We start from the raw sequence: 13,683 nt of genomic DNA, 5'->3' as shown, positions 1-13,683 counted from the left end.
AACCCCAAAAATCAATCCCAACCTTCCTTTCGTGGTATTGAACCTTATGGTAAAATTTCATGGAGATCCATTCACTTAAACTAAAGTTAGAGTGCGAAACCCAATGTGTCTTCGGACGACGCCGGACGACGCCAGACGACGACGACGACGACGACGACGACGCCAACGTCATACCAATATACGACCAAAAAATTTTTAATTTTTGCGGTCGTATAAAAACTACTTGATTGATACTTTCAGAAAAAAAATGAAAAACTTAGCAAATTCAAGCTAATTTTTCAATTTGCAAAGGGCATAATTCTAGAACAGTAAAGTGACAGCACTAAAATTCAAACTTGATCTGTATATTGTGGTAATAAGCATTGTGTATAAGTTTCATAACATTTGATTGAAACAAACTAAAGTTAGATTTTGATTTGATTTTTGGTGTTTTAAAGCCACTTTTAAGCACTGCTTTTGGGCTATTTCGTGGCGGCCAGTTTTTATTGGTGGAGGAAGCAGGAGTGCCCGGAGAAAACCACTGACCTTCGATAGGAAAACTGACAATCCTAGTCAATTAAGATTGGAGTCGAGTGCACCCGCACGAGCGGGGTTCGAATTCACAACCTCAGTGTTGACTGGCTAGTGATTACAGTAGTAACTACTTAGACCACTCGGCCACCGAGGCCCCCAACTGAAGTTAGAGAACAGAAACGAAAAATTTAGCAATTTTTCCATTTGTAAAGGGGCATAACTCTAGAACGGTAAAAGTGATGCCACCAAAATTCAAACTTGATCTGTATTTAATTGTAATAAGCATTGTGTATAGGTTTCATAACATTTGGTTGAGGCAAACTAAAGTTAGAGAACGGAAACCAACTTTGGGACGTAGGTACGGACGGACGTGAAGACGGACAAGGGCAAAACTGAATGCCCCTCCGCTACGGCGGAGGCATAAAAACCAACAGCCAGATAAATACTACAAAAATGAACGAAAAAAACAAATATGGCAGGCAGCTACTAACAATAATCACTGGATTACAGGTTTCTGGCTTGGGACAGGCACCTACGAAATATGACAGGGTTTGATATGTTTGAAGGTACTCAACCCTCCTCCTAACCTGGGATAGTGATGTAACAACACAACACAAGAACAACTGTGAAAGTTGGCAACTCTTTTATCGGTATCTCCTTTAGTTAGTGCCCGAAACAGCCATTTCTAGCAACGAGCAATTAAGACTTGAAATAAGTTTCAAACGGAAAAATGATAATAAGTTATATAATGGGAAAATATGTTCTCAAGTAAAATTTTGAATCTATACTCCCTTTAGGATACTAGTAACTGGTACCGGTATTCCCACTTTCTTGAATCTGCATAACATCTGATTTATGTTTCACAAACTTTTACTTATTTTTCAGAACAACAAATTAATGTCTTGTGGTATTTGCTATAGTAAAAATAAACACTTTGATTAGTTGTCTCATTGGTAATCATTACATATCTCCTTATTTTTTTATTGATTGCAGGGTTTGTTACTTGTTCTGGTGGATACAGTAAAATGTGTCCCCATGCTGGTGGTGTATGCCTTTACATTTGTCAGGGAGAGAACCGTCTACCTTTAGTTTTTATTATTTAATTTGTTCTATTTCTTTCAATTGATTGCATTGTATTATCTTGAACTCAATTGGATAGTTGTCTCATTGGCAATCATACCACATTTCCTTATGTAATACCATCATCTTAATATTAAAATTCAAAGACATTATCAATATTTTCTATATTTTAATAAATATTAACATTAACAATAAGAATGTACATAAATCATCAATCTTTTTCTGCATATAATGATACATACCAATTTAATGATGCAATACAATATATAATATTAAACAAAGGACTTGAAAACAATAGAGTAAAATCATGTAAAACAAATAAAAAAACAAATATCAATTGCAATAAAATGCTCCGCAGGGCGCAGCTTGATACGACCGCAGAGGTCGAACCCTGAACAGTTGGGGCAAGTATGGACACAACATTCAAGCTTGATACAGCTCTGAATTTGGATTGTGATTAAATATTTGACACAGCATAGGTTTCTGACACAGAATGAATGTGGTCTAAGAACTTAAAAATTTTAAATTGGACATTCACCTATTATGGTCCAATATACATGGTTAGATTCAGCATATCAAAGAACCCCAAGAATTCAATTTTTGATGAAATCAAACAAAGTTTAATTTTGAACCCTTTTGACTTCAATGTGGACAAAGTTGATAACGGGGCCCAAAAATCAAAAATCTAAATACATGGTTAAATTCAGCATATCAAAGAACCCCATATATTCAATTTTTGTTGAAATCAAACAAAGTTTAATTTTGGATCCCGATTTGGACCAACTTGAAAACTGGGCCCATAATCAAAAATCTAAATACATGTTTAGATTCAGGATATCAAAGAACCCTAAAAATTCAATTTTTGTTAAAATCAAACGAAGTTTAATTTTGGACCCTTTGGACCTTAATGTAGACCAATTTGAAAACGGAACCAAAAATTAAGAATCTAAATACACGGTTAGATTCGGCATATCAAAGAACCCCAATAATTCAATTTTTGATGAAATCAAACAAAGTTAAATTTTGGACCCTTTGGACCTCAATGTGGACCAATTTAAAAACGGGGCCCAAAATCCAAAAACTTAATACACGGTTAGATTCAGCATATTAAAGAACCCCAAGAATTCAAGAATAAAACCCCATTGAAATTGATCAAGAAATAAGCAATTTATACGAAGTACCTTCTTTTGCACAATACTGTGCAATTGAATATTTCTTGCTATTGCGCAATACTGTACAATTGACAATTTCTTGCTATTGCGCAATATTGGGCTATTGGATATTTCTTGCTATTGCGCAATACTGTGCAATTGAAGATTTCTTGCTATTGCGCAATACTGTGCAATTGAAGATTTCTTGCTATTGTGCAATACTGTGCAATTGAAAATTTCTTGCTATTGCACAATACTTATTATATAATAATTTACACATCCTGTTTGGTGTGTATCTCCTACCATATCATTATTATTTGCTTTTAAATATTAATCAGAAATAACCAACTTAAAATGGAAAATTTTAAAAGAAAAAAAAAAGTAAAAAAAGAAAAAAAAAGTAAAAAAAAATCCCCCCCCCCCAAATTTTTTGAACCCCCTTATGATTCATCACCCCCAAACTCAATCCCAGCCTTCCCTTTGTTGTATGGTACCTTGCAGTACAATTTCAGAGAGATCCATACACTTGAACACAAGTTATTGTCTGGAAACTAGAAAAATGCTTATTTTTGGCCCCTTTTTGGCCCCCAATTCCTAAACGTTTCGGGCAATTACCCCCAAACTCAATTCCAGCTTTCCCTTTGTGATATGGAACCTTGTAGTACAATTTCAGAAATATCCAAACACTTACACACAAGTTATTGTCATGAAACTAGAAAAATGCTTGTTTTTTGCCCCTTTTTTGGCCCCTAATTCCTAAAATTTTGAGGCAATTACCCCCAAAATCAATTACAGCCTTTCCTTTGTGATATGGAACCTTGTGGTACAATGTCAGAGAGATCCATACACTTACACACAAGTTATTGTCTGGAAGTTACAAAAAGCTTATTTTTGGCCCCTTTTTGGCCCCTAATTCCTTAACTGTTGGTACCATAACCCCCAAAATCAATCCCAACCTTCCTTTCGTGGTATTGAACCTTATGGTAAAATTTCATGGAGATCCATTCACTTAAACTAAAGTTAGAGTGCGAAAACCAATGTGTCTTCGGACGACGCCGGACGACGACGACGCCAACGTCATACCAATATACGACCAAAACATTTTTAATTTTTGCGGTCGTATAAAAAGTTATTCAAATAAATTCATGACTTCCTAGATCATGTTGTGTTACTTCATTCATATGGAGACACTTGCATACTATATTTGACTATACACCAAATAAATCATCAATGATTGCTTACAAAGTATTGAAAAAAATGGTTGCTGAAGAAGTATTAGTATTTATAGTAAAGAAAATGTCAACCTCATTATACCATCTATTAAATTATTGCGAGGTTTTTATTAATTGGAATAATGCCATCGGACAAGTATAGCAGTAATAAGAACTCATATTCTGATATTTGAAACATATAAATTTTTTCTGAAATCGCAATAGTTAACCTTGCATTAAAAAAAACACAATTATAAATGCATGCAATAATTTCTGAATTTACAGTATTAAGACTGCAAAGGATATTTCTCGTCCAGAACATGCATGAAATATTTACTACTGGACATTTAGCAACCAACAATCAATCAATCAATATTTCTTCAAGAAAAACATAACACTTCACCAAAAAACAACAATAAATAAACATGATGCATAAAAAGTATTTCAGGATGACATACTGTCAGTAGATCTTAAAAAGCAGGACAATGATACCTACTTTCGACTGAATGCTGAACAGCTCAGAAATGTTCCAATGCATGCAAAATTAGATAACCTTCAATCACACAGCACCTGGGATATATTTTTCTCTAACATTAACCTTAAAGTCATACAAACATCAAATTCAGTTCATGATAATCTACTTTTCAGATGGAACCTCATTACAAAATCAGACGATTCTCTTTTTAAGTATCTTATACATCTAACACATGGACATGGATATAGATGCCCAAGGTAGCCCAAGAAACCATCTCATTTGTTTTGAGGGGGTAAGGATCTTTTTTCAGGAATTAAAGATTGAGCAGTTTAATTCACTGGAACTTAGGAATAGCCAATTTATTTGTAGGGAACAGACACATTAGGAAGTCAGGAATTCAGAAATCCATTTAATTTCTCTGGGGTTCAGAATATAAGACCCCTCCTATCCCACCTGTTTGACATGACCTAAAATGTAATGTAATTATATTCATTATGAAAGACAAAATATAGACAGAGCTATCAGAGTTCATCTATTCAAATACAAACTTATCTATTTTATTTTACACAGTCATGCTGGTATGCTTGTTGCCACATAATTCAACCACAGCAAAAGGCCAGATACAAAAAATCACTTTTACACTTCCTTTGTTTATAACAAATGCATTTACAAAAATAAAAACTTATATAAAATATGAGAGTTGGTCCCTATCAATAGCTTAAGAAGCACAAAATCTGTAACTTCATTTTTATTGTATATTACAGGGATGTATGTATTCTACATATGAAAAAAATATTTTTCTCTCCATTGAGGCACTTTTTTTTAAAAAGGAAGGAGAATCAAAATTAGATATATATCAACTTTCTTTCAAACATAAACACCCCCCCTCCCAAAAAAAAAATCGGATCAGGTTAAAATAATGATGTTATATGGTAAAAGATATTAGTTTAAAAGTAATTTTCCTTGACAATGATGACAGCAGTATGCCAGTATATGAGCATACTTCATATAAAAATTAATAAATACATTTACCATATCTTCAAAACATCTATGGTATTAAAAAAAGTTTTAAATTCTAGATAAATTGATACATAGACCCCCCTCCCCACCATTCAGTTTCTATTCAGTAAACTATTGTATTGGGCATTTCAATGTGTTTAAAGCTAAAAAATTGTAAACATAACATAAAAAACATGAAAATACATACTATATAAAAATAATTACAACAAAACTGTAACACATGATTAACATAAAGATATATATATACACACAATATCACTATGCAAGCTTAAAATAATACTTAGGAATCCAATCCTGTTCAAGTACAATCGATACCCTGCTTATAAATTCATAATTAAAAAAAAATCTGGTAAATATCTTTTTGGTTTACAATCATGAGTTGTAATGCTGAAACATCATCCCAGAGTCACTGACTTATTTCTTGATTTTTTAAAATGAACACGTATACATACCCTTAAACCTTATAAACATATTTATTTCTCAAAGAATGATGCAAAAAATGTGCATAAAAAAAAACCATAATACAATATAAGTAAATGAGAATGTAATTTGAGTGTGATGTCTATGGTCATTTATTATAAATGATTCTGGCAGTAATAGAATAAACTCTATAGACCAAATGCTACACAACAGATATCACAATTCACAAGTTAAAGCTTTAACACATATCTGGGACTTGAAATCAAAATGAAATTAAAGCAGTCACTTTTGAAACCTGTATCAATATTCTAAGACTATGCATATGAATAAAATATGAGAAAATTACGGGACTTTGTAGCACTTGACACAATGACATTAAAGCAATCAAATGCATCGAAAGTTTATGATATGAATAAAATATCAGCAATTTAATTATGAATAGCTACATACACATTTGATTTGGTATAACAAATTAAAAAAAGTTATAGTACACATATGTACAATTTCCTTTTATTTTTCAAACAATACAATCTGATTAAAATACAGGTCATGTGTCCATGCTTTACTTACAAGGATCTGAAAATGATCTGTTCTTCTTTATGTTTTAAAGACCTTTTTAAATCCTCTGGTTGTCATCATTATACACACCTTCTAAGGTATGTAGACAGAAACTTCATTAGGTGATGTTATAATTAACAGAAACAGATCTGTATTTTTATAAGACTGCAAACAAAAGTTCAGTTTACTCATTCTCTACCAATCTTACTGGGACTCTTGTTAAACACTTTTAATAGCAAGCAATTGAAATTTAATATACACCCTGTTACCACATAAATACTCTGTTTAAAAATACAATGTACATATAAAATAACAACAGAACCAGACAGACATTACCTGATACAAAAACAAAAATTTGAATTTTCTTATATTGAATTGACAGAGAGTTAAATGTATATTCATTCAAAATCTATTCCAAAATTTTAGGGCAACACACATGATTTATAGCAAATGGGAATTAACTACAATTCTTTTTTGAATTTTTATAAAGGAAAATCATTCTTTGTTGAGTAGAATAAAACAAATGGTAAATAGAAATTGATTTCTTTGGCATATTTTTATCTTTTATATCTATCCATCAGTCTGGAAACGAGAGAAGCCGGGACATCATATTTTTATCTTTTATATCTATCCCGATGATCAGTCTGGAAACAAGAAAAGCGGGGACATATTTTTATTGTACATATAATACGGACATACTTTAAGCAACATATCCAGTATGGCTGCCTTTGAGATGCATAAGTCTACCTTACTGATAGAAAATAAAACATACAAATAAATATATCTTAAAATTGAGAACCTGCAGTTAAAGATATTCAGACATTTTTTAGTTTCAAAATAAAGTGAATACAAAATTAGAAACTAATTTAAAAACAACTTAACTTAGTTAGCATCTTAACTTAACAAACAAATAAAATTTGAAAGACTGAATTAAAAAAAGATGTACAACTGAACACATAATTTAGAAATTTCACTTATACAATAACCTGTAACCAATTCCTGTAATGGATTCCTAATTATACAAATCATAACAGAATTATAATCTGAATTTCAGCATCATCACAGTAAATAAGAGAAAAGGCATAAAAACAACTATAGCACCTTGAGCAAATCAAAATTAAGTCTGTTTTTTTCACAGGTTATCTCCCCTCCATCACTATCCGCTCTGTTGGGACTGATATAGAAAGGAATTCAATGTGGATTATCACAACTGTGTAGAACATTATACTTAATCTTTCTCATCTGGAAACAATTCCTTTTTCAATCTGAAGTATGCCTCTAATCGACAAACAGCATATTCCTACAAAAAGTATGATGTCTTTATGTTAGGTTATCAAAATAACTTGTATGTCATAGGGTTAGTTTATACATAATATAACTTGTATGTCATAAGGTTAGTTTATACATAATATAACTTGTGTGTCATAAGGTTAGTTTATACATAATATAACTTGTATGTCATAAGGTTAGTTTATGCATAATATATAACACTATGGATTCATTATCATTTGTTGGATACCAATTTTCATGTTTTTAGTGTGTATAGGTAAACAAGAAATTAAATGTTTCACAAAGTACAAATTTTCTTTGGCATATATGTAGGCTTTGGAAAAACCACAAAATCAAATATTCATGAAAAAACAATTTTCTACAAATCCATGAAAATTGGTATCCATGAAAATAAATGAATCTACAGTAAATATTATAAGGCTATATAACTAGAGGTTCTAAAGAGCCTGTGTTGCTTACCGGCATCTTCAACAATGGCCACTTTTGAGTAAAAATCATCATTAAAGGGGAATAACTCTATCAAGAGTTAACTGATAATTTTAGTCATGTTGGCATACTTGTAGATCTTATGCAGCTGATAATTTTTCCTCTTTACTGTTTCTATTCATCTATCATAGTTTTCAAGACAATTGGTAAAAAAAGTAAAAAAATGTAAAAAATTATCATTAAAGGACAATAACTCCAATAATGAGTCAACTGAAGATTTAGGCCATTATGGCTTATTTGTGGGTCTTGTCTTGCTGATCATTTGTGCTATTTCAAGTTTCTATCTATCTATTAGAGTTTTCAAGCTTATAGGCAATAAACTGCTTCGCCGAGCGCAGCTGGATACGACCGCAGAGGTCCAACCCTGAACAGTTGGGGCAAAAATGGACACAATATTCAAGCTTGATACAGGTCTGAATTTGGATTGTAATTAAATATTTGACACATTATAGGTTTCTAACACAGAATAAATGTAGTAAAAAATTTTGAAATTGGTTGTATGATTTGAATTTATATTCAATTGAAGATTTCTTCCTGTTGTGCAATACTTAGTAAATCTGTTTTCAGACTATATACAAAGGATTAGCAAAAAATTGTGACCCCCAATTTTTTTCTTTGGAAAATTGAGTTTCTTTCTTTATACATAATTTAAAAGCAGTGTAAGGGAGGTAATTAAAACGTTGTGTTTGGATTACCTCCCTTACACTGCTTTTAAATTGTCTTAATTGTCCATTAACCAGGAAACCCTTGTTTTTCCCCTTTTTTTGCCCCTAATTCCTAAATGGTTTTAGCCATAACCCCCCAAAGCAAATCCTAACCATCCCTTAGTGGTATGGAAACTTGTGGTATAATTTCAGAGAGATCCATACACCGTTCCACAAGTTATTGTCTGGAAACTAGAAAAATGCTTATTTGGGCCCCTTTTTGGCCCCTAATTCCTAAACTGTTAGGACCATAACCCCCAAAATCAATCCCAACCTTCCTTTTGTGGTTATAAACCTTGTTTTTAAATTTCATAGACTTCTATTTAATTATACTAAAGTTATTGTCCGGAAACCAACTGTCTTCGGATGATGACGATGACGTGATACCAATATACGACTGCAAAATTTTTTGCGGGTATAGAAATGGGAAAAATTGTCATTAAAGGGCAATAACTTCAATAAGGAGTCGACTAACAATTTTAGTCATGTTGACTTATTTGTAGATCTTGTCTTGCTGATCATTTGTGCGATTTCAAGTTTTAATCTATCTAATATAGTTTTTAAGATATCAGGCAAAAAAGCCAAAAAATTGTAAAATGGTCATTGTAGGACAATCACTCTAATAAGGAGTCTATGATTTCAGCCATGTTGTTTTATTGTAGATCTTTTCCTGCTGATCATTTTTGCTTTCAAAGTTTCTGTCTATCTATTATAATTATCGAGATAATAGGCAAAAATTAAAAATAAAATGCTCCGCAGGGCGCAGCTTGATACGACCGCAGAGGTCGAACCCTGAACAGTTGGGGGAAGTATGAACACAACATTCAAGCTTGATACAGCTTTGGATTTGGATTGTGATTAAATATTTGACACAGCATAGGTTTCTAACACAGATTGAATGTGGTCTAAGAACTTAAAAATTTTAAAATTGGACATTCACCTATTATGGTCCAATATCCAAAATCTAAATACATGGTTAGATTCAGCATATCAAAGAACCCCAAGAATTCAATTTTTGATGAAATCAAACAAAGTTTAATTTTGGACCCTTTTGACCTCAATGTGGACAAAGTTGATAACGGGGCCCAAAAATCAAAAATCTAAATCCATGGTTAGATTCAGCATATCAAAGAACCCCATATATTCAATTTTTGTTGAAATCAAACAAAGTTTAATTTTGGACCCCTATTTGGACCAACTTGAAAACTGGGCCCATAATCAAAAATCTAAATACATGTTTAGATTCAGCATATCAAAGAACCCTAAGAATTCAATTTTTGTTAAAATCAAACTAAGTTTAATTTTGGACCCTTTGGACCTTAATGTAGACCAATTTGAAAGCGGAACCAAAAATTAAGAATCTAAATACACGGTTAGATTCGGCATATCAAAGAACCCCAATAATTCAATTTTTGATGAAATCAAACAAAGTTTAATTTTGGACCCTTTTGACCTCAATGTGGACAAAGTTGATAACGGGGCCCAAAAATCAAAAATCTAAATACATGGTTAGATTCAGCATATCAAAGAACCCCATATATTCAATTTTTGTTGAAATCAAACAAAGTTTAATTTTGGACCCCGATTTGGACCAACTTGAAAACTGGGCCCATAATCAAAAATCTAAATACATGTTTAGATTCAGCATATCAAAGAACCCTAAGAATTCAATTTTTGTTAAAATCAAACTAAGTTTAATTTTGGACCCTTTGGACCTTAATGTAGACCAATTTGAAAACGGAACCAAAATTTAAGAATCTAAATACACAGTTAGATTCGGCATATCAAAGAACCCCAATAATTCAATTTTTGATGAAATCAAACAAAGTTTAATTTTGGACCCTTTGGACCTCAATGTGGACCAATTTAAAAACGGGGCCCAAAATCCAAAAACTAAATACACGGTTAGATTCAGCATATTAAAGAACCCCATGAAATCAAGAATAAAACCCCATTGAAATTGGTCAAGAAATAAGCAATTTATAGGAAGTATCTTCTTTTGCACAATCCTGTGCTATTAAATATTTCTTGCTATTGCGCAATACTGTACAATTGACAATTTCTTGCTATTGCGCAATATTGTGCTATTGGATATTTCTTGCTATTGCGCAATACTGTGCAATTGAAGATTTCTTGCTATTGCGCAATACTGTGCAATTGAAGATTTCTTGCTATTGTGCAATACTGTGCAATTGAAAATTTCTTGCTATTGCACAATACTTATTATATAATAATTTACACATCCTGTTTGATGTGTATCTCCTACCATATCATTATTATTTGATTTTAAATATAAATCAGAAATAACCAACTTAAAATGGAAAATTTTAAAAGAAACAAAAAAGGAAAAAAAGAAAAAAAAGGAAAAAAAAATAAATCCCCCCCCCCCCCAAATTTTTTGAACCCCCATTATGATTCATCACCCCGAAACTCAATCCCAGCCTTCCCTTTGTGGTATGGTACCTTGCAGTACAATTTCAGAGAGATCCATACACTTGAACACAAGTTATTGTCTGGAAACTAGAAAAAAATGTGTTTTTTGGCCCCTTTTTGGCCCCAAATTCCTAAACATTTAGGGCAATTACCCCCAAACTCAAACCCAGATTTCCCTTTGTGATATGGAACCTTGTAGTACAATTTCAGAAAGATCCATACACTTACACACAAGTTATTGTCATGAAACTAGAAAAATGCTTGTTTTTTGCCCCTTTTTTGGCCCCTAATTCCTAAAATTTGGAGGCAATTACCCCCAAAATCAATCCCAGCATTCCTTTAGTGATATGGAACCTTGTGGTACAATGTCAGAGAGATCCATACACTAACACACAAGTTATGTCTGGAAGTTACAAAAATGCTTATTTTTGGCCCCTAATTCCTTTACTGTTATTACCATAACCCCCAAAATCAATCCCAACCTTCCTTTTGTGGTATTGAACCTTGTGGTAAAATTTCATAAAGATCCATTCACTTAAACTAAAGTTAGAGTGCGAAAACCAATGTGTCTTCGGACGACGCCGGACGACGACGACGACGACGCCAACGTCATACCAATATACGACCACAAAAATTTTTTTGCGGTCGTATAAAAATGGTAAAATTCATCATCTAAGGGCAATAACTCCTTCAAGAAGTCGTCTAACAGTTTTGACTTAAACGAACAATAGGTAGAGCTCAATATTCTGAACATTTTTGCCGTCAAATTTTCTCTATTCATAGATTAGTTTTCAAAATAATAGGCAAAACTTGCATTTTACCCCTATGCTCTATTTTTAGCCATGTCGGCCGTCTTGGTTGAATAGCGGGGTCATCCGACACATTTTTAAACTATATACCCCAATGATGATTGAGGCCAAGTTTGCTTAAATTTGGCCCAGCAGTTTCAGAGGAGAAGATTTCTGTAACAGTTAACAGACTTCGATGGACAACAATTAAGTGATGAGAACAGCACACTTGGCCTTTTTAGGCCAGAAAAGCTAAAAATGGAACTTAAAACTGACAAGCAGTATCTGTTTAGCCATTTAGATCCTGTATTTGGAACAATCTTTGGTCATTTCTGTTAAATGTATTCACAATGTGCCTAATTTGACATATGACATATACACTAGTTAAGAGTTTATTGTTGAAGACCATATGAAGATCTCTAGTTGTATTTTCTGGTCTTGTTGTGCTTTAAAGTTGCTACCTCATTGATATATACATATATAGATTATACCACTGCATCGAGCATGATACAAGATTTCTCCACTTGAGACAGTTAAATTTTCAAATTTCAATATTTTAAATTCAACTACCGAAATGGAGGAATATCCAATTGCATGAGATTTGGCGGTAGAATCTGTTTTTCTAATGGTTTTTTAAAAGATATGCAGACAAACCTAATCCTACCTTTTTAATGAACTGCAAAAACATGTGATCTTTCTTTGTAAGGTCATCATGCATGGTCGCCTTTTTTCGAGATGTCACAATAGGAAATCAGAGGAAAGCAGGAAATTTGATGTCAGAATTTTGATCAATAAAGAACTGAGATGAAACTAAACACACCTTGATCATTACACGTTGATTAAATAAAAATAATCAACAGGTAAAGAAAAGGATAAATTGGCTAAGAATTAGCAGTGGTAGAATATAGATTCTACCACTGCATCGAGTGTGATATGATATTTATCCACTCGAGACAGTTAAATTTTCAAATTTAAAACGCGAGGCTCACCGAGCGTTTTAAATATTTAAAATTTAACTGTCGAGAGTGGATAAATATCATATTACACGAGATTTGGTGGTGGAATCTGTTTCTCTAATGATTTTCAAACAATATGCAGGCAAACTTATTCCGTCTTTTCGAATGATCTGTAAAAAGATGTGTTCTTTCTATGTGACGTCATCAGGCATGGTCGCCTTTTTTCATGCCGTCACAATAGGAAATTCAGAGGAAAGCAAGTAAATTCGATGTCATAGTCGGATTTTAACCAATGAAGAACTGAGATCAAACGAACCACACTTTGATTAAATTTTTTTTATACAATGGATGCAGAAAGGGATAAATTGACGAAGAATTAGAGTAACATATATATATCCCAAACACTCCTATTATTCATCCATCTACCATGTGTACTGTATATGAATAAAAGGAGATCTCTTCAGACAGCACGCCAAAGACACAAAACCAAAATTGGTTGCCAAATACAGATGAAATATAGTTTGTATTAACACTTTTTCATATACATGTAAGAGACTTTAATATGTTATAATGTTTTAACACCCAATCACTGACCTTA

At 32.6% G+C, this 13,683-nt stretch overlaps 1 protein-coding gene across 3 annotated transcripts in view; it reads right to left on the bottom strand.

Annotated features, from left to right (window-relative positions):
- Window positions 1-4,741: 4,741 nt before the first annotated feature.
- The window catches only part of LOC127706245 (choline/ethanolamine kinase-like), a 50,165-nt gene continuing 41,223 nt past the window's right edge, over window positions 4,742-13,683 (bottom strand). For all 3 annotated transcript variants that reach the window (XM_052210745.1, XM_052210744.1, XM_052210746.1), the window contains one exon: window positions 4,742-7,728. In XM_052210745.1, the coding sequence (XP_052066705.1) occupies window positions 7,657-7,728 (72 nt within the window). In that variant the 3' untranslated portion in view covers window positions 4,742-7,656. The remainder of the gene's footprint in view (window positions 7,729-13,683) is intronic.

Source organism: Mytilus californianus, unplaced genomic scaffold, assembly GCF_021869535.1.
Source record: "Mytilus californianus isolate M0D057914Y unplaced genomic scaffold, xbMytCali1.0.p SCAF_6, whole genome shotgun sequence".
Taxonomy (NCBI): domain Eukaryota; kingdom Metazoa; phylum Mollusca; class Bivalvia; order Mytilida; family Mytilidae; genus Mytilus; species Mytilus californianus.
Note: the sequence above shows the minus strand (reverse complement) of the source record. Positions and strands in the feature narration are given on the sequence as shown.